The sequence below is a fragment of the Pistacia vera genome, unplaced genomic scaffold (assembly GCF_008641045.1).
Source record: "Pistacia vera cultivar Batoury unplaced genomic scaffold, PisVer_v2 Contig74, whole genome shotgun sequence".
Taxonomy (NCBI): Eukaryota; Viridiplantae; Streptophyta; class Magnoliopsida; order Sapindales; family Anacardiaceae; genus Pistacia; species Pistacia vera.
In genome coordinates, this window is record NW_022196601.1 from 283,732 (window position 1) to 305,566 (window position 21,835).

Sequence of the window (21,835 nt, forward strand, 5' to 3'; positions counted from 1 at the left end):
TATTACAGAGAAAGCCCTCTCAACGATCGTAGCTGCAACTGGTAAAACCAATGCAACTTTCACAAGCTTATACACCAACAGATACAAAATGTCTTTTTTAAACCGAACTAAATTCTTAGTTAAATCACTAATTCCTTGTAACTCAGCAAATTTATCATAAGAGCGCATGTCAATAACATAAGTCTTAGCTTGGTTTTCAAGTACCATCAACTCAACTGCAGAAAAATCATATGCATAAAGCTGGCCAAACCCATTCTTCCCTCTCTTCTCTTTTTCCTTTTCCTTTGCTTCTTCTTTCTTTCTTTTTTATGGGTTTTTCTCTCTTCTTCTTCATTTTGGGCAAATAGCCCAATTTATATATAAAACAGCTTCTTTGAATTATGAAACTGTTCCAAAATTCTCTTATTCTCACCATGACCCCGCCACATCAACTTTCTGTTGTAAAAATGCCAAGATTTCTCCCCTTAGTAACATGCAAACCAACAGCTCTTATTCTTTTTATTTTCACTCCTAATAAAACTTTTAAAAACTAACAGATCCCCTTGCATAAAAATAAAAATCACAAAGAATATGAAATATATATATTAGAATTAAAAATGGGGTTTTACAAAAACAAAATCCAAACTTACCATGGGGGGGGCTGTTCTGTTTCCAAAATCTCAAAAGTTCTATAAGGGCAAAATTTAAATAAATCTAAAATCTAAATTTTTTTAAAAATTGAGTAGGAACTGTGGTCCCCACTTGTCATTCGTTGGCTCCGCCACTACGTAAGTGAGTAGTAGTAAAACGTAATGTTCCAATGGAGTTGTTAATTTAATCTTTTTCAATTTCAGTTGACGACATGTCACAGGTAAAGAATGCTTGCAAGAAATCTAAAAGCAAATTTGTGTAGATCTACACTCAAACAGAATAATATCTACTTATTTGTACATAACATATAACAATCAGTGTTAAAGGCACGAACTCAAAACCAAGGTTTCAAAACCTTGCCCAGGGTGAAACCTGACAAAGTGGTCGGGTCTCGGGTTGAACCAGTTTGACTAGTGGGTCAAACGGATGATGTTAACATGTCTAGAGGTTTGAAATCCAATAAACACACTCCTAAAAAATTATAAATAAGTCTCTATAGGTTTGAAATCCAGCAAACACACCCCAAATGCAAATCGCCAGTCAACTAGTTGGCGGCGACAACACACCAAATGCAAATCTCACTTATCCTTTGAGCCATTCCCCAACAAATATGCCCAAGATATAGTCAAAATCGAACCATTTTGCGACAAAAAACACCACCTCTAGTGTTGACAACCCAGGCCAAATAGGCTTGTTTCCGGCGTCGAAAACACTCCTCATCACCATGAAAACTCTCCCCTTAATTGCTTGACCAAAATCCATCTCATCTCCTAGATTGTTTGCATCGCCAATTGCCAGCAATAGCCCGCTGTTGTGGCCGCACGACTTTTACCTTTTTCAGTCATTTTACTCACTAGAAATCACCTTCGTCTCCACCTTTCAACTTACCGACACTTCCACTCCAAAGCTACCAACAACACCGCCACCGTCCGATTGTCGATCGTCACTCAAAGGTTTGTTTAAATGGTGAAAATGGGTGACGTGGCCCAACGAAGGCCTTGGATCTTGGTTAAACCAGCCGGGTTGGGCCGGGTTTTAAAACCATGCTCAAAACCTGATGGTGGGTGGGACGACTTGGACCCAGCATGTCACAAGTCATATTATCAGTACTTAGTTGGACCCAGCATGTCACAAGTCATATTATTAGTACTTAGTTGGACCTGTCACGTAACATATTATTAGTTACATAAAAAAATTATCCATGAAAAGGGAAGGGTAGGTTTTGCCGGAGAATGGGAGCCGTGTCAGTAAGTTTTTTTTAGCGGCTAAGGATGGAAGACGCCTATCTATGGGCAGGAGTTTTTAAACAGAAGTCACAGAAGAACGATTTGGCAGCTGAGGGCAATAAGTTGTAGATCATGCTTGCAACTCCATCTTAAAAATTTTAAGTTGAAGTTGCTAGCATTCCATTATTTCATAAAAGACCATAGAGAAGCTGTAGGAAGACCTGGTTACTATATTAAGCAAGCAATCCATCTAATTTACTGAAGATCTTCTCCATATATATGAAAAAATTTATCGGAAATTGTTTATAACATATTTCAAAATTATGCATTATTTTAAAATCTTTAATAATGTTGTATTTTTTTTTTAAAATAAAACTTTTGTCCAACTACATGATTACCAAAAATGTGCCTTAATAAAATTAATAGTCAAATTCCAAAGATGATCAGTTTACTACCTAGAGTAAGCACATGCAACGCAAAAATACATTTTATTCAAAACATAATTATCTGAAACTACACAATCTGCGGTTCATGATGATTAACTTCGCCCCAATCAATCTCAAAACACAAAGTACAATACAAACAACTAGCTTGACACTTAATTGGCATAAATCACCTATTCTTGCTTTAAACATCTGTGCGATTCAAGATGCTTCAGGAAATTATCCAAGTACTGATCCTGTCTATCCCTGTCCCCAAACAAACCTCTCATCTCCATGGCTTTCTCCCTATAAAATTTACCCTCTTCCTCTACCACAACAAGCCTCAGTGATTCCGCCACTGAGTTCCTCGTAAACGAACCGTCTCCCTCCTCCCTAGGAAGCACGTACCCAATCTTTTTCTCTGCTAATTGCTTAGCTATTAACCCTTGATCCGCAAAGCAAGTTAACAACACAAGAGCTCTTCCAAACTGAAGCGCTTCAACTACTGAGCTCCACCCAGAGTGAGACAAGAAACCCCCCACTGAATCATGAGCCAAAATCTTGAGTTGGGGTGCCCAACTCGTGCAAACCACTCCACGCCCTTTTGTTCGTTCCTCGAACCCATCTGGTAACTCGATCAACTTAGTGTCAGCTGGTCCGAGTCGCTTCTTGAGCACCCAAAAGAAGGGTAATCCTGAGAGCTCTAACCCAAAAGCTATCTCAGTGAGTTCATCTTGACTCGGTTGTGCTTCGCTACCGAATGCAACATACACTATTGAACCTTTTTCTTGCTTGTCTAACCATTCTTTAATCCACCTCCACGTATCCGTTTCCTCCCTAGCATCATCCGCCGTGGTGGGGAGTTGGCCGACCGGAATAACGGGTTTTTGGTGAATATCTTCTAAAACTTTCAACCATTCAGGTTCGAAATCCACACAGCTTCTTATAGTGATAATGTCACAGCTTCTGAGTGTTTCACCAAAACGATAAAAATCAGAGACATTTGATTCGTCTCCAGTTATTCCATGGAAGATCCTTCTCGCCTCAAAGAGGCGAAGCGCCACGGTCGTTGGGAAAGGGACCCACTTGGGTTGTCTCGTGTAATCTTCAGGTGTGTTGAGGTCATGATCAGTACGGTTGATTAAGGCGGATGGCGGCCCAAGGTAATCGAGAACCGCCGCATTAAATATACTGAAGAAGCATGGGGGGATACCGAGTTGACGGGCTATAATTGGTAGCCAATAAGCTGTAAAATCGTAAAAAATCCAGTCGGGAGAAAGAGATTGGAGTAAGTGTTTCATGGGTTCTTGGAGACGATCGTATGCCTGTTTTAGGTACCAAACGTTGTCGTAGTGTAGATCCATGGTGGCTTCTGCGTATTCAGGGAGATTTTCTACTTGGGGTAAGGGAAGTTTAACAAAGTGAATGAAAGAAGCTAAATTTGGAGAGAGTTTTGGTAAGCGATCAATATTTCTAGGGGAGGAAATGAAGATGATTTCATGACCTTTTTGAGCTATGAGCTTAGCGAGCTGGAGCCAAGGAATCATGTGACCAAAAGCTAGCCATGGAAACATTGCTATCCGAAGCTTGGTATTGTCAGCCATTTTAGACCTGCAAGAGAGCTTTTCTAAACACAGTATATATTGTTTCCAAGCTCCAAGCTAGTATATTACTGATTAATAGTTAGAATATACGTTTTTGGGAAAAGTTGTTTTAAAAAAGTTAAAAAAAGTTGAATTGGGCGGGTATTACGATGTAGGATTTACAAATTCATAAAATACCCCTTATGTTTGTTTATTTTAAAACACTCCTATAATAAAACATTAAAAGTTAACAAAAACACCCCCAACCTACCCTTAAATACGGACAGCCAGCCACCACCGTTGGAGGGTGGCTAGAGTCACCGTATCGGTGCATGACCGACTAGATCTTGCCGGTCGTGCATCGATATGGCATTTTTCGACCAAATCCATGGTGGATTTGGCCGGCAAAGGCCAGATCTACGGCTAGATCTGGCCATTGACGACCAGATCTGGCCATATTTGCTTGTCAACGACGGCCAACAAACGGTCGTCATTGATGGTCAGCGACGACCTTGTTGGCCGTCGTTACCGATTGGTTATGGCCAAAGATCTGGCCTTTTCCAGCCAGATCCACCGTGGATCTGGCCGAAAAAGGCTAGATCAGCGCACTACAGACCAGATTTAGCCGGTAGTGCGCCATCCTACCAGATTCTGGCCATTTTCCGGGAGTGGTGGCCGAAATCTGGTAAATGTAGATTGTTGGGGTGTTTTTACAATTTTTTAAAAAAATATTTATGGGTATTTAATTAAATTAACAAATTTAGGGGGTTTAAAAGAAGTTGAATAATATTATGAGTTTTTTGGTATTTTACTTTTTAACTTTTTGGGAATACTAACAGTAGTATTCCCAAAAACCAACCAAACGGAGCCAATATGATTAATTACAATAAAGCCCATAATTATTATGTATAATAACTTACATTACCACCCGCCAATTACCAATGAATAACTAAACATAGAGACTGGCAACGAAGCATCAAAACGAAGAAGAAAATGGAGAAAAGAGAAGACTTGAAGTGAATTTTACCCTACTTGCCATTGTTGGTTAGATCATCAACTCTGTTTTGGCCATCCAAAGTAGTCGAAGCTCTTAAATCAATGTCGAAAGGACCCGAAAACAGCCGGGTCAACTCAAGAGAAGTGCTTTCTGTGGCGATTTGTGATATCAAAAGCTCGCTCTTTCTCTTTGAATCTCTCGCTCCTTTGGCCCTCAATGGTTACACGCTTTTCTTTGATAATGTAATTCTTTCTCTCCTTAAAAAAGATCAGAATTTTTCGTTTGGGTTTGTATTGAAATGAATTTAATGAATTTTACGTTAATGGGTATGTTTTTTACTTGAGTGTTTTTGGGTTATAGTTCGGATTTAAAGAGAGTTTTAAGAACATTCGATTAATGGGTATGTATTTTACTAATTTTTTTTTCTTTTTTTCTGGTTTGATGAAGGTTTTGTTGTTGATGTTTCAATGGGAAGGGGATTTTGTGTTCATGGGTATGTTTTTCACTTGAATTTTGTTGGTTTATTGAGTTTCTTGTGGTTAATGTGATGTGAAATTTACAAGTTCTGTGTCATGGTTATGTTTAATAGTTTGAATGTGAAGTGAAATTTATGAGTTTTAGGTTGATGGATATGGTTTTGCCGTACAATTATGAAGAACTTATTGGCTAGAATCATGATGTATGTCAAAAGCTCTTTTTGAAGAGAATTTGGATGAGCACAAGATATTGGTGAACTGTTTGACGAATAGCTAATTACATAAAGATTTTATTATCTCTGAAGCTGAATAAGGAGGTTTTATGCAGCTTATATCTTGGGCGGAATCAACAAAATGGTTCTTCTAGCACTAGCAAGTTTTCTCTTGCAGTTGCCCTCTCTATTAGAAATTCACTATCAAAATGCAGATGATTTTCTTGGAAAATATGGCATCCAAACGCGTCTCAGCAATTGGGTCCACAAGAAGCAGGCATAGTGTTCCCCAGCCAGGTATCTTTATATTCGGGCTAACAATTGTGAGGCACACGATTCAGTGCACTGTCAAAGCTAAGATATATCAGTATTTTAGGTCTACTAAAAAATTGCTATATATAAGTTGCATAAATGCTGCAAAACTTGATATTTCCTGTGTCATATAATCTATCAGATAAGAGACCACCTTATCATCTTAAAAATTGTTTCTTGGGCCTTTTCCAGTAGTTTCATTGCTTATTCTTCTTCGCTTTCGGTTGTTTTTCTAATATGGCATAATCATTGATAGTTTAAATATTGCTTTTCAGGAATTGATTGTTGCTCTTCTCGCATGCTCTTTCTTTTGTTTGTTCCATCTTCCAACCATCAACTTTCATGAATTGTTTGCGTATGTAACCTTAAGCTTTTTTTAGTGGACCATTTGAACTATATCATGTATCTGTATCAGATATATCATATTGAAATATGGATATTCCAATATGTGAAGTATTTAGGCTCGTGGATATTTGCATAGTGTGATGGATAGAGTGTCTTGCACCAATGGCTAAGATTTGAAAGTAATTACAATTTGCATAAATATTATTATTAATTGTTGTAGTAAACAAATATTAGGAATATCCATGCTTACCAGATTGTTTTAATGTCTCAGTATGAGCAGCTGTTAATTTTTTTTTTTTACAGAAAGTTCTACTTCATGAGTTAGCTACTTCGTGTTATGGCTGATTTGATTTCAATGGGTTTGGGTGTATCCCATGAAATCAATTGATTTCTTCTTCAGTTTGGTTTCTTTTGTTTGAAACTCCTACAAATGTCTACTTTTGACAACTTTATTTTTTAATTACTCGAAGCTAGTAAATTAATTGTGTAAAACTTTCATCTTTTGAAGGAGTCTATATGAAAGTTATAGTGAAAACCAGGAAAATAAAATAAAGTGCATTGTACATTATTTTGAAAGGATATCCTCATGTATGCCTATTGGCTCTGTCTCATTTGAGCAGAAGGTTCTTCCTTTAGACCATCATCCTTCATTCCTCTTTATATCTTGAAGCTTACACGTGGAGCAAATCCATCGTACCCCTCTGCCCTTTTGAGGTAATTCAAGATACTTCTATAATCTATTGTCTTCAATTTTATTTTTTTAGTTTCACACATTTTAGTTATTGATAAGGCAATTTTATACTTTGTAGGCTTACAGTTTAGGCTCAATAGAAGATCACCCCACCAATGGTCTTCAAGTAGATTTTGCAAACAAGTATATTGGAGGTGGTGCACTTCACAGGGGGTGTGTGCAGGTAAAATTTTCTTATTAAATATTAAGATTGTAGAGTCCTTCATGGTTCGTGCTTAATTAGGTATTTTTCAGCACCTATATTTCAGTTTATTTTCCAAAAATTTGTTCCTTTGGCATGCATGCCTTCTCTTTGAAGTTGCTTTCCTGCAACATGTATGTCTTCATGTATTAGGTTAGGCATTTTATTTGATTCTCATCCTTTCATTATTATACTTAAATGATTAAAGTCTTTTGTATCCCTCAAAGTTGGCTATATCAAGCATATGTACAAGAATTATTTTTAATCGATTTTTGTTGTAGTTAATTATCTGACCATTGTATCATCTTTACACGGTGTACATGTGGCTCGTCATTTCTATTTTCTAGTGATCATGTGGATAAAAGGAATATTGATGTTTTTCGGAGACGTAAAACGTGGATAATTGCTATAGATTCATTATGCTGGCCCGGAAGAAAACAATATGCGCTCAAATACTTCCTTCGGTATGTAAATTTTTGTTTTGAACACCTCAAATACACAGGACAAATTAATTAGAGAATACATGTCAGTTTCATTAGAAACCTCAAATTGGTCTGAATATTCATCCAAGTTACTGATTTGATAAGTGATGTCACTCTCAAGTCACATCTTGCATACTTCATCTAGTTCAAAGGACTTTCTTTCTTTCTTATGGGTTTATGCAGTTTGTTCCTATATCTAGAAGGATTAGACACAAGACAAAAGTAAAAAGGGTTTATGCCATCTCATTCTTTAAAATCTGCAGATTTTTTTCTTTCTTTTTCTTTCTTTGTTAGTCAAATATTATTATGTACTTCAACCTGTTTCTTTTGATAGGGAGACAAATAAAGCTCTTTGTGCGTTTATTGATCAATCTAAATTTGGTCAATATGAAAGACTTTATCTAGACATCGGACCTCATGAAGCCAAGGATAAAGACAACATATCAAGGAATAATTTTTCAGTGCGAGGTCTTAATTACTTTGTCTACTGATTTTCTTTCTTAATTTAAAATCTTCTTAGCATGTCAATTGGATGTTGGCAGACATGTTGGACTAGCTTTTCTAATTTAATGGACTGTTATTTGAAGTTCTGTAAATGTAAATAAATTGATCTTGCTTCTGTACAGTGAGTTGTCAGTTTCTGAAACAACAGGATTCTCCAGGGATTGTGTCTGGGAATTGGGGATGTGGTGCTTTAGGGGAAGATCCTGAGCTGAAGGCCATAATTCAGTGGCTTGGTGCTTCACAGGTAATAATTCCTTATAAGAATACTGTAAAGGCATGTTATATATTTATAAATAGTTCGTCTCTCCTGCAAACTTCTTGATTTTTTTTAGTTGCGGATTTGAAATCTCATTGGCAAGAGTTAATTCTTATATGTGAGAGTTGATAGGAGTTCATGAAATTTTCTCATATGTTCATAAATATGTATCACCAAGATACTCAATATTGTGTGTTGGATGGAAGGGGTAGTAGACCAAACCTTAATTTTGATTGGGAAGTTTCTACTTTTTTGGGTGCGTGTTTCTCCTAGCTCATTTCTTGTTTTTGTTCAACATTGACATATAGAAAAAAATTTAATATTTTTCTTTCTGGCATTAAGACCTTTTATTTCATACTATACATGTGGCATGGAGGCATTACAGAACCAGTGTGAGGCATAGAGTTTGAAGAAAAATTGAGAGAAGAATCGAGAGAAAAATAAAACTTGAACTGAGAATTTGTTATTATCTTACTTACAGCTTAATTGAAAGAGTAAAGTGCAAGTGATGACATTTTTATAACTAGAAACTTCTTAACATGAAGCGGCAGCACTTTAACTTGCAACAGCATATTAATCAAAACACAGCACTTCAAGACTTCAGATTTGGGTCTTCAAGGCAGCACTTCATAGTGGAAAATATATTCAACATTCCCCCTCAAGCTAAAGTGGGTTTCCAGGTTTTAGCTTGACCTTTTCCTTATCATCAATCTGCACCAGAATTTGATACCAGACGTAGAGCTATTTAACCATTAGTTGCACCTATGAACATTGTCCGACAGTAGTATCAAATTAACATTAGCAGCAATAGCAATTAGCTGCCACAACAGTAGTTAGCTGTCAAACCAAATAAACCATTTGCCAATCAATTTAACCAATAGTATCAACATCAGTATCAATCTTTAACACTTCCACTTTATGCATATAAACACCAAAAAGTGAAGTTCTCCTTTGTAGCCTTTGACTTTTGTTATTTAACAAGACCTCACATTCACAATACTCACTCTTCAACTAGACAATTTTTATAATAACTCCATTCAACAGCCTATCATGAACGATAGTGAAAAAAAATAATTTGCTTTTGATGAAGAAACTGTTCCAATTCCTGTGCCTACAGTGTAGCCCTGCCATTGCAATTTCCAGGCTTCACATTCCTCTTATCATCACAACAAATTCATGGTGCCATAGTGACACGATGAGACCACAAGTCTTTGAAGCAATGATCTAGTGGTCTCTGGCCAGAAATTGTCCAAATTTTCTAGCCGTGTTGGATTTAATGAACTTAATTTTCCAATCCTGTTACTAGATCACCTGCAAAACAAAGAAAAAGAATGAGATTGACACAGATGAAAGAAAAAATGTGAAACAGTTAATACAAGAGGTTCAATTACAACTTACAAATTACTAAAGTAAAGACAAGAAGTTACTGGGTAAGTCATGCTTTTTAGTCTCATCAATTTTCTTAAGCAGATTTCTTGATATGTATTCTGTTAAAGGGGAATGGACTATTTTGGACCGGTTTTCCCTTTTCTTTCTTTCTCCAAGCAGTTAATTAACAAGGGACAAATATCAATATTATTATGCCAAACGGTGTGTTGCAGTTGATGCTAATGTTGAGCACGAGTTGGTTTCTGCTCTACGAGCGTTTGTCTTCCCGGAGGTTATATTCACTAAAGCTGGAAAAAAGTTATTAAATTTATTAAACAGAAGTCTATAATTTTCTCTAGGTGGTCTTCAATAATTCTTATGATCTAACTTCCTTTTTACTGGTTTTTCAACAATTCAAACTGCAAATGAGTTATCAAAAAGATGGCTTTCTTTTATTATGTAGCTTCTAAGCCAGCCTGTTTTGAGTGGTGATGAAAGTAGCTAAGAAATGATCCCATTTGCTGTCATCAACAATCTAACGAACTAAAACTATAGGAATTGTTCACAAGGACGTTCCTATGAAAATACCTTGTATATGAGCACTAATTAATTGTGGTGTATAGAATACGCCTAATTTATCGTAATTAAATTGGATAGTTAAGAATTGTGGTTTTGAGCTCAATCTTTACTTGGGATATTGCCTTGTTCATGATATTAGCACACTTTTAGTACTATTACTAGTTAGCGGAAAACTTATCACCTCAAATATAAGACATTAAGCATCATATCCACGGAGTGGATGATCTAAAAATGCTAAATCTCTTTTTATGTTTCTCTCTGTTTTTAATGATCTCTCTTCCTTCCTATAATATAATTATATCAAAATGTCTAGCTTCAACTTTGATGAAATCAGCTTGACCAATACATGCTGCATAAAAAAATTGCAATGACTTTACCATAGCCCAGATGACTGCATACTCTGTTTAGAAAGTAGTTCGGCAATAAGACAATCACACACATAAGAACATCAAATTTACGTGGTTTGGCAAAATCATGCCTACATCCACAGGATATAAGTCGAATGATTGAATTGAAGAATAATAGTACAAATCTAATACACTCATGTTGCACCCAAACTCATAACCTGAACCCAAACCCCTCATACACCCATCTCTCACTTTCTTTAACACTCTCCCACTTTATGCACACAAATCCCAAAAAATGAAGTCCTCACAACTCACAATACTCACTCTTTACCTACACAATATTGTAAAAACATCACTGACATTATATATAACCGAAGAAGCTAGCGATGGTGAAAACATTAATTTGCTTTGGATGAAGAAACTATCTCAATTCCTTTGCCTACACTGCTGCCCTGCCACTGCAGTTTTTCAGGCTTCACATTCCTCATCACAATAAGTTCATTGTGCTAGATCACCTGCAAAACAAAGACAAATGAATTATGAAATCGACACAACTGTAAAAATACTTGAAAAAATTGATACAAGAGTACAATTACAACTTACAAATTTCTAAAGTGGTTTAATGTTTTTCAATCTCATCCATTTGCTTCAGGAGATTTCTAGCCTTGTCTTCCCTTTTCCGTTCTTTCTATAAGCTATTGATTAGCAAGGGACAAATATCAATATTTGTGTTGCAACTAGGCAAACCAACAACAAATAACGCAACTTTGAGAGCATTTCGAATGAGAAATTACTTAAGGAATGTGAAACCATTTAGTTGGTTTGGTAAGGACTTGAAGTTATCAAATCCAACAATACTTCTCTGGCAAAATATATAAGCAGAACACCTTCTGATCTCCAAAGTTCATAAGATGAGATTGTAGAGATTTTTATTCTTTGACCCTACATAAAAGACATGAACTTGTCATTGTTTCAAAGATCTCAAAAAGTACAATAATTTCTTATCCAAGTTGGAAATGTCGTACCACCAGAAACAAATTGATCACAAGCTATGACATAAATGACAAAAGTTGGACATTTTATTCAAGTCTTTCATCCAAGGTGACACATCACTCCCTTGACGTTGTATAGATTTCATCTTGACATTCTTAGGAATGACCTTAAATATTAACAAATATAAATTAAGGAGACATGCTTTCTTGGAATAAAAGGGCAATGATGTTGGGAAAATGTAAAAATGAGACTACATAAGAGGATCGAGAAAGAATATCTCACGTGCTTGTGTTACATGAACATTGACTGGTTGTTCTGCTTTAGCAGGATATATAGAGGTCCATTACTTGGTTTTCTCCCATCATTTGGTGGACTCCATATGCAAATCCAAGAGTAAGGTACAAAATGTGCAATTAGAGATAGGCGAAAGAAAATGATTTGGGATCATCATTTGTTAAGAGTTTAGATATATAAAAACGGTGTCAAATACACTTACATGAAGCTGGACAGGAAAATTTTAAGTCGTCCAATGATTACTGCAATGTTAATCTAAGTGTAGGGATCCTACATAGTGTTGTTTCCATAGAGAGTAAAAAATGATTCCTTAAATAAGCTATAAAAAATTCTGATGCATTTCACAACATCTCTTTGCACAAAACAAAAACGAGGAGACAACAATAAAGAAACTATACACAGAAGCTGAAAAATGCACCTTGATTAACAACTGCAACAGCTAGAAGCTCTAGACTCTGCATTGTAATTTCACCAAGGAATCCAAAGCTCCAAACCTGAAGCCAGGAGTTAGGTTCTAAAAGTGCAAGTAGACATGCCAATTATTAAAGTTTAGATCTGGAAAAATTAGACATGTCAGGAGTTAGTTTCTAACAGTTGCTTACGTGAACATGGAGACAACGGCACCTGAAGAAAAATGAATCTGAAGGAAAAATTTCATGCCAATGCAATAGTAGAACCCAGATTTGGAAAACATCGTATCAAGGATCTTTAGCGGATGTTTTTATCAAAAATTGCAGATATTGCTTACTTTTGATTACCTTTGAACCACAAGAGTTGAGAAAATCTATGAGATGACAAAGTAGTGAAGTTTTGGAACAGAAAAACCACTTTCAATTTGCAAGTATTCTGCTATCAAAATGCCATACTCTACTTCTGAAAGTAAAAAAGGTTTAAACTTAAGGCAAAGGAGTTATTCTCAAAACAAGAAAAAGTAGAATTAAAAACAAGAACATGAATAATTTCTTGTATTAAGAATTCCAGAAATTAGAATTTTTCCAAGTTCAAAGTTTTTTTTTTTTCAGTGACCTTTCACACACTAAGAGTGCCCAAATGCAGAATGGTACAGACTACAGAGATTACAATCAATTTATTGGAAAAATATAAAATGAATCATAAATATTTGTGACAGTGAATCTATGAAATTAATAAATTTGAATTTGAATTTTAGATACAAGTTGACTAATAAAATATTATAAGAATAATTTTAAAATTACCACCACTGTTACATTCTTATTGCTAGATTATCTGGCAAGTTCAAATGAGATAATGACTTGGTTAACTGAAAAATGAAGGCAGAAGATAAAAAAAAATACTCTATTAGATAAGAATCTATATAATAGTATAAATGTAATTAAGAAAATGACAAACCTCGGTTAATCAGATGATTAATCACTTTCTTCCTCCTTTGAGTTGAAGATGAACTTGCCATCTATAAGAACGACGGGAATGTGAGCAATTTTTGAGCAATATCTTTTTTTACCCCTATTCCAATGTTTTGTTAGCAATGGACAATTGAAAACCCTTAAACGCAGAAGTGAGGATGGCAAACTTTGCACGGATTTGAGTTTTGGGCATTGTATAATTTCCAATTCTTCGAGGCTGCCTAAGGCTGGAATGGATTTGAGCTTTGGGCATTTCTCAATGACCTAGAGGCATGGATTCAAGGTTTTCACAATCATTTAATCTAATTTCCTGAAGACACGTGCTTTTTTCAAAGGACCCATCGATTAACTTTAGCTTTCTACACACTGTAATAGAGATGAATGTAAAAGCCTTAGGTAAATACTGACATCTTGATAATGTTTTAAGCTCATAACAAGAAAAAATATCAAGCTCTTCGAGTGTCTCAGGCAACTCAGGTGGTAATGCGCTCGTGAGAGAATGGCACAAATAAATTCTTAAGTACTTGAGACGAGAAGTACTTAAGTCCTTCAAAAATTCCAGTTTCTCACAATCATATATCTCAAGCTTTTTTAGAGATGAAGGTAGCATGCTACAATCAACGGATCTTAGAGAATTACATCTCCAAATGCTCAATGTTTCCAGGTTCTTTTGCTTCAATCCTCCGGGTAAGGATATTAGAGTTTGGCATGTATTGAACGTAAGAGCACTTAGATTGGGAAGAAAATTGGTGTTTTCAAAGAAAACAAAATCATTTTTACAATTCTCTAATTCTAACTTTTTAAGGAAGGTGAGACCATGCATACCTCTCTGTACTGATGACCTCTCAATATCAGGCATATTTTGCCACGAATCCATCATCTCATCGTTGCCGTCAATCCTTAAAGATTCTACTCTTTGGGATCCTTGCTTTAATTTACTTTCAACCTCTGGAATATTTGAAAGCCGTCAAGAATCCAGGCTTTCAAAATTAATTGAACTGTCATTGCACACCACTCCATAACTAAAAAAATCAATATTTACTTTGCATTCTTCTGGCAAACTTGAGATTGAAACCATCAACTTTGGACAGTCGCGAAATTCTCAATGAAGGAAGATGATCAGGAAATTCTCCAGTAAGTTTGGGACATTTTTTGATGCAAAGTTCACGAAGTTGAGCGAATCTTTCAACATCTTCATTTCCTCTCCAAGTGTCCCAATGCTCCCATTCTTGCAAATTCATTAAAAGAAGAACCTCTAATGACTTCAAAGGCATTTGGAAATCCATCCTTTTTAGACTTGCCATTCCTTTGAAGGTTAAGTCTTAAAGTGAGCTCAACATTTCAAGTGAAGGCAAGGATTTGCATTTTTCACAGTTTTCTAATTTGAGCGCCACCAAATTAGAGACTGATGCTGGATATTTGAACCAATTGGACGGGAAACTTTGACCACCATAGCACTTGATAGTGAGTTCTGCTAAACTGCTTGGAGGTTTCAGCTTGTCAAGTACATACATTTCTACATCCTCTTTCCGTAAGTCCTCAAACAATTCATTTCCCCATTCTAGTAACAAGACGTTTAGATTGTTCTTATTGCCTAGTATTTGTCCCCCTATTTGCTTTGGATCCGTCACGTTCTCTAATTTTGAAATGTTAAGCTCTCCTTGAAGAAAACTTAAGCTCGATTCCTTCCCCACAATAAAGTCGGTTAACAGTCGGAGATTTTTTAACTCTTTCATTCTTGACGGCATCTCTTTCAATGAATTTTGACCACTTATATCAAGATGATATATATTGGTCAAATATCTCATGTTGCAAGGTAACTTCATAAGAGGAAAACAGTCTTTTAATAATAAAGTTTGCAAGTTAAATAATTGGCTTGTTGACTCAGGCAAACTTTTGATTTCAGTGTAAGAAAAGTTGAGATACCTTAGATGCATCAAATCTTCAATTGAATCAGGTAAATGAGGGATGTAGTACCATTCAAAAGATAGTACTTGGCAGCAAATAAAAAACAACCATAGCAGTTATGTAATTATAACTATAATTACTTTCATACATCGGCAAGAATATTCTTAAACTCGTAAGTTTTTCTAAGCTTTTAAATTTCTTTTTAAATCATAACCATCAGAACGATAAGAAAAATGACGAATTCTTTTAACATTTTCTGATAGCTTAATAATGGCTTTCTCAGATCTGAAATTAAATTCTTTAGAAACCAATTCAGCTAGATCGTGGACAAGATCATGCATTACATATTTAGAACCATCATTACATGATTTTTGAAAAAGAGACCTTGAACACAAATTAGTAAAGTACAGACCTGTCTCGTCCATCTCGTCTAGTTGCTCATCAGATTGTTGAATGATACTTTCTGCCATCCATAAAAGTATAAGTTCATTTTCCTCAAATTCATAGCCTTTTGGAAAGACCGCACAATACGCAAAACATCTTTTTAAATGCGGAGGGAGATAGAGATAACTTAACATTAATACGGGGATAACATCTTTTTCTTTAAATGAATTCCATATTTCGCTGTCTAATATTCTTTCCCAAGTATTAATCGGCTTAGAGTGTAGAAGACCACCGAGGGTCTTTGCTGCCAGAGGTAGACCGCTACATCTTTCAAGAACTCTCTTACGAATTGAATCGGCAATTAGATCAACATTAGCAGCTGCACCAATCGCAAGTGCGTGCTCCCAAAACAAGGACCAACAAGCTTCATCGGATAAACTCTGTAAAGCATAAATATCAGAATCAGGGCATCTTATTCTTTTAGCAACAGATGTATCGCGTGTTGTGACAATCATCGTGCTTCCAGGTGCACCAGCTTTGAAGGGAGACATAAGCTGTTCCCATTTTCTGTAGTCTACCTCCCAAACATCGTCTAATACTATCAAGATTTTTTTCCCATTTACTGCCTTCTGCAGTTCAACTTGTGCTTCATTTAAATTATTTGGATTGGAGGATGAAGAGTGTTTTAATGACCGAAGGATATTCTTTGAGATAGTGAGAATATCAAAAATCTGTGAAACACAAACCCATGCTTTGTCAAACTCGAAACCTTCCAGGTCGTTGTGATGGTACACCGCTCGAGCAATTGTCGTTTTGCCGATCCCTCCCATGCCGACGATGGCTATCACTCGAAATTTATTGGCACCACTTGGTTGATCATTTTTCACCAGTTCAAGTAGTTTGGTTTCATCTTCATGTCTGCCATGAACTGTTTGTTCAGGTGGGACGCTTGAAGTTTCCTCTGGTCTTAGGCCCTCTGAAACAGCACTTGATGTCCCTCCTGTGATCCCCTTCTTAAGAATAAAGTCTTTTGATGCTTCCTTGCGGAGTTGTTCCAACTGGCTATTGATTTTTTTGATCTTTAACCACATGCTGAAATTGAACCTGGGTCTAGTAGCGAGGTTCAGTGCCTTGCTGGAGCTAGCCTTACGTTCTTCTGCCTTCAGGTGGCGACGCAAAGCTAATTCATAGGCAAACTCATCCAGTATGTCCTCTGCATCATAAGCCCAGTTTTGAAGTTCGGCAAGCCGCCTTTTCACAGCTCTTTCTGACAGTTGTTTTTCTTCAGCATCAGTAAGCAGGTCTTTAATATTCTCCAACGTAGTTTTCAGTTTTTCTAACTCTGAATCTACCCCTCCAAAGAGTTGACGAGCAAATGACCGCACCTCAACGGACCCCAATTTCTTAACCAACTCCTCAAAGAGCACAGAGACAATGGGCTCCGCCACAACTTCCATGGTTTCAGTTGTCGAAAAGAAGAAAGAAATTCGGATGTTGTCACAAGAAAGATGAGCGCAAGCAAAGACAGAAGGTGTTTAATTTTCTCTAAGAATGCTTGAAATTGAAGTGCTAAATTAAAATGTTTTACTCTTTTAGTGTGGGAAGTGAGAAGTGGGAACCACTCAAATAATTGAATAATTAACATAAATTAGAGATGATTATTTGTTATTATTCATCATATTATAAATTATTTTTCGTTTTTTTGCTTTGACTATATAGAGATGAAAGTGATCATATAAAAACCTTTGATTATTTATATTTTATAGAACATTTTGCTCATACACGAATGTGTAATTTTATTTTTTAATAAATTATATTATTTTCATTTTTTCTGTTATATTGTTCGAAGATATAGAAAATTAAATTGATATTACTTTGATTGTTATTTGTGAAAGAAAAAATTGCACCAAAATTCATTAACATTATTATATATGTACAATCTTTAAATTTGATTATTAATTAAGTAGAGTTTATGTAGAACTCTATAAATTAATTAATTGCGAGAAAAGAATACAATTTTCAATATTAAAAAGACAAAGATGAGGCACAAGACGCGGTTATAGGTGTGTAAGTTGAGAATATTTCGTGAATTTATGTCTTATTCGTTATTAGTGGAGATATTTTAGAATAATAAATCTAATCAACTTACTTTACAACTGATTATATGTGAGTAAGTGTTTGAGAATAATTAATTCAAAGAAAATACTTGATTTTTTCTTAAGTTATTTTGAAATACTATAGTATATTAGTTAATGAAATGTAGAATTAATGAGTTTTGAAAAAGGGGAAAAAAATAAAGCAATAAAAATTCATAAGGAAAACATTATCTTTAATCTCAGTATTTATTATTAGATTCTAATAAATCATCAAAATAACTATTAATTTTCACAACTAGTTCCTTATGAAATAATATTATATTCCAAATATTTTGTCAGAATTCACACAAAAATTTTAGCTTTCAAATTGCATTGATGAATTAATTCAATGTATTGGTCAATCGTCAATTAAGAAACACTAAATCTATATAATATAACTGAATTGTGCTTCTTTCACAATTTTTAACGAAAATTTCCTATCAACTTCCTATATAAAAATATTTATAATAATTTAATTAATAAATAAATTGGAAATTGGAGTTGTTAGATTTTAAAAAAAAAAGCAAGAGAAGGAGGGTGAAATTTGGAATTTAGGTTAAAGACAAGGACCACAAGTAATTTAATTCCAAAACGATAAGCATAAAGACGCAGAATATCAAAAAAAAAAAAGGAACGATTTAAGTTTTAAAAACATACTGACCCTACAAAATAGAGCCACGGCATGAACCAAGACAATAACGGGTAAAGCGTGAGATACGGTCACCCTTTGGAAACTGGGTTTGCGGCACGTTGCGTTTCATCAGTCAAAGATGGTTGTTCTAGTCATTGTAGTCCACTTCCGGAATCAACCTTGTTTCATAATTGCAGCATTGGCTAATTTCTGTGTATATTAATAAGTTAGGAAAGCGATTTTCAGCCTCTCACCTAATTGATTTTTATCCCTTATTTTAATTTATATTTTTTAACAAATTTAACCTTAATTTAATTACTAGAAATAATATTATAATTTCTAAATATATTTATATTTTATTTTATATTTTTGTTTCAATTTTTAATATTAAATTTTGCATAAACCCTAATCTTAAATTTTCATAACCATTGAAACCTTTTTTTTTTTTTTTTAAGTAGTTGTTTGTTTGACAAAATATAAAATTAAAACTATGGAAAACATAACAGAATAAATTTGAATTTGAAGAAGAGAAAAAAGTTGAAATTAAGAAATTGAGGGGGAAAAAGTGTAAGGAAAAAACCTAATGAAGTTTGATTCGGAAAATATAATATAAAACAAAAATTTAGATAAGTTTGAAATTAAGGAAAATAAACTCAATTAAACTTAAAAGATTATTTCTAGGAATTAAATGGAGTTTAAAGGGATTTTTTTTTTTTTTTAATTATAGATGAGATGTGCTCCCAAGTCTCATCGCAATAATAATATTTGCAATAAATATGTAAATATTTGTTGATGAATATTATCTTTAAAACAATGAATGAGATGGGCTGCAAAATTTCAAGCTATTTGGCAAAAATGATGGAAAACTCAACTTAAGTAGTAGATCTATTTGTATAATTAAAGTTAAAATCAACTATTTTAATTAATGTTTTGTTTAATTGGATAATGTATATATATAATTTCATAACAATACTTGTAAATGCATATCAACGTTACTTTTTCCATCCTTTATTCTTTCATCTATTCCAATAAAAGTAAATAAATATAAACTATAATAAAAATTAATTCATGATAATTTAAAATTCTAAGTTTTTATAAAAACGAGACAAAAAAATGGAGAGTGGATTAAAAAAGTGATGGAAAGCAAGAAATCAAAGGTTATATTGAAATGATTGATAAAGGACTTAAAAGTAACAGTTCCATTTCGTAATAATAACTTTAATTAATCAATCAATTAATTAATTAAAACAATCTACTAGAGAAATCCTTTACTTTAGAATTGATATACGAGTAAGGTAAAGATCATGAATGGTGACATAGCCTCTATTTGTTAACATACAGGATTTAATTCATTAATAAATTTAAGAAGCAAGAAAGGGAGGGTAAATTTTGGAATTTAGCTTAAAGACAAGGACCAAAAATAATTTAATTCCAAACGGACTAGCATAGAGAGTAGAGACCCTGCCTTTTCAATCCCACAAATGCACAGCTCTACTGTGCGCAAATCCTGGTCCTACACTTAGACTTCAAAAAGTATTAATTTAAAAAGAAAAAAAAATAAATATATTGTTCTAGAAACCATGAAAGCGCTTTCACGATAACTTTTTAAGAAAGAATAATGTTATATTTACAATTAAGTTATACAATTAATCAAAAAACAAAGAACATAATATTTATTTTGTATGAATTTTGTATAATTTTTGTTTGATTATATGACTCGATTGTAAACAAAACATATATTAGATTTCAATAAATTCATCGATAAATCAATTTCTAATTTAGAGGACTTATTCTCATTCACACAAGCCTTCCACAACACTTTGACCACAATCACATGCCCTAAGCGTATTCATCCTTCGTGTAGACTTAAATGACAGACAGTGAAAATAACAAAACAAAAGGAATAAATTAAGTTTTAAAAACATGCTAAATAGAGTCATGTCATCAACCAAGACAAAAACGAGTAAAACGTGATATTATGGAATCTCGATACGGTCACCTTTTAGTGAAACCGTTCCTATTGGGTTTGTGACACGAGGCATTTCATAGCTCAAAGATTGCTGTTGTTGGCCATTTTAGTTCACTTTGGATATAATCTATTATATTTAGCCTCCACCTAATTGATTTTCACCCTTTAATTTAAAATTTATTTTTTGTCCTAACAAATTTAATTTATATCTAAATTATTGAAAATGATAATCAAATTTTTAAATTTGCTCATATTTTACTTTATATATATGTTTTTGAATTTTAACATTGAATCTAACATGAACTCTAACTCTAAATTTCCATAACCTAATCTAAATTAAAATTTTACTTCCATTTTAATTTTTTGATTAATCTACCATTCAAATCCGTTACTCTTATTTTAGTTTTGTTAAAACATTATTATTATTATTATTATTATTATTATTAAAAGTATTTTCTCTTAGTGGGACTCTACTGACATCACATGCAATGTTTCCTTTGCCTTTGACTTGTCTACAAACTATTTCTATAAACATATGTGACAACCAACATAACATCTTCTCTAATTTATTTAATTTATATTAGTTGTTGGGTCATTGTATTTATAAGTATTACCTAACATTTTTTGCTACGTTTGCTTTCTTATTTTGAAAATATTCTATTCATATCTTAAAAAAATTGCATATTTATTTCTCTATTCTCAAAATCTTATCTAATAATATTCAGTTTTTTAAGCCCTCATAGGTTTGTTAATTTAACTAAACAACTCTAATAAAAAAGTTTTATAAATTGATAAAAACACCCCCACCCACCCATAATTGCTAAATCTGGCCACCACTGTCGGAATCTAGTGTCATTGCGCACGACCGACTAGAAGTAACAACGTAGTTAGCCCCAACAGTACATGCACGCACAACCTAATCATCTTGAGGATAACTATAAGCTTTAGGGCACTGGCTCCTGAAAAACGTAGCATTATCCAAGGTATTCTTGCAACCAATCACATTCCCATCGGATCCTATGAGTCGCAGATTTTCTGGGCAAGCTGCGTTTACATTGTTTGAGCAAGTGGCTTGTGTACATCTAGTACCAGACCCACCTTGTGGGGCAACTGAAACAGGAAGGTTAAAGCCATCAACGAGACTAAGATTGTAGTAATCTTGTCCATCGTCTGCTTGGAACGTTATCTCGACTAGGGAAGCAGGTGTGGCTCCACTTTTACCATTGCATTGGACTTGGCCTGAGCCGCAGTCTGCAGTGGCACAAGTGAAGCTGCCAGAACATCTAGTTCGAGCCCAGAAACGGCCTGCCCATTGAGCAGGAATGTCGAGGGTCTTTGTTCCTCCAGAGGCTAACTCAAACCCGGTTTCTGATAATTGAGGACGGTTAGAGTTTGCTAGAGTTGCAGGCCAAATGGTGTATGGACAATTGTTTTTGATGGAAACTGTTGCTAAGTGGGCTCCTGCAAA

General features: G+C 34.5%; 4 protein-coding genes across 9 annotated transcripts; 1 reads left to right on the top strand and 3 right to left on the bottom strand.

Moving 5' to 3' along the window:
• Positions 1–2,368: 2,368 nt before the first annotated feature.
• Positions 2,369–3,933, bottom strand: LOC116115432 (UDP-glycosyltransferase 91A1-like). The gene has a single exon (XM_031401579.1). The coding sequence runs from the start codon at positions 3,880–3,882 to the stop codon at positions 2,473–2,475; it is 1,410 nt and encodes a 469-aa protein (XP_031257439.1). The 5' UTR covers positions 3,883–3,933; the 3' UTR covers positions 2,369–2,472.
• Positions 3,934–4,815: 882 nt separating this feature from the next.
• Positions 4,816–8,746, top strand: LOC116115435 (poly(ADP-ribose) glycohydrolase 1-like). Of its 6 annotated transcripts, XR_004125663.1 has the most exons (8): positions 4,816–5,100; positions 5,306–5,843; positions 6,134–6,213; positions 6,824–6,917; positions 7,013–7,117; positions 7,483–7,599; positions 7,952–8,085; positions 8,244–8,745. XR_004125663.1 is itself a non-coding variant. In XM_031401582.1 (4 exons), the coding sequence occupies exons 1-3, from the start codon at positions 4,960–4,962 to the stop codon at positions 5,827–5,829; spliced, it is 354 nt and encodes a 117-aa protein (XP_031257442.1). In that variant the 5' UTR covers positions 4,816–4,959; the 3' UTR covers positions 5,830–5,843; positions 6,134–6,351. The 6 variants fall into 6 exon arrangements, 2 of the variants coding, with proteins under 2 accessions (XP_031257442.1, XP_031257441.1); XR_004125662.1 differs by having other exon boundaries at positions 5,306–6,213; positions 8,244–8,746; XR_004125665.1 differs by having other exon boundaries at positions 5,663–6,213.
• A 6,684-nt stretch (positions 8,747–15,430) lies between these two features.
• Positions 15,431–17,089, bottom strand: LOC116115421 (putative disease resistance RPP13-like protein 1). Its single transcript, XM_031401569.1, has one exon. The coding sequence runs from the start codon at positions 17,087–17,089 to the stop codon at positions 15,431–15,433; it is 1,659 nt and encodes a 552-aa protein (XP_031257429.1).
• A 4,194-nt stretch (positions 17,090–21,283) lies between these two features.
• LOC116115422 (thaumatin-like protein 1) lies at positions 21,284–21,835 on the bottom strand (the record flags this gene model as incomplete). The annotated part of the gene is made up of 1 exon (XM_031401571.1): positions 21,284–21,835. A coding segment is annotated over one exon (552 nt), but the record flags the coding sequence as incomplete, so codon positions are not given.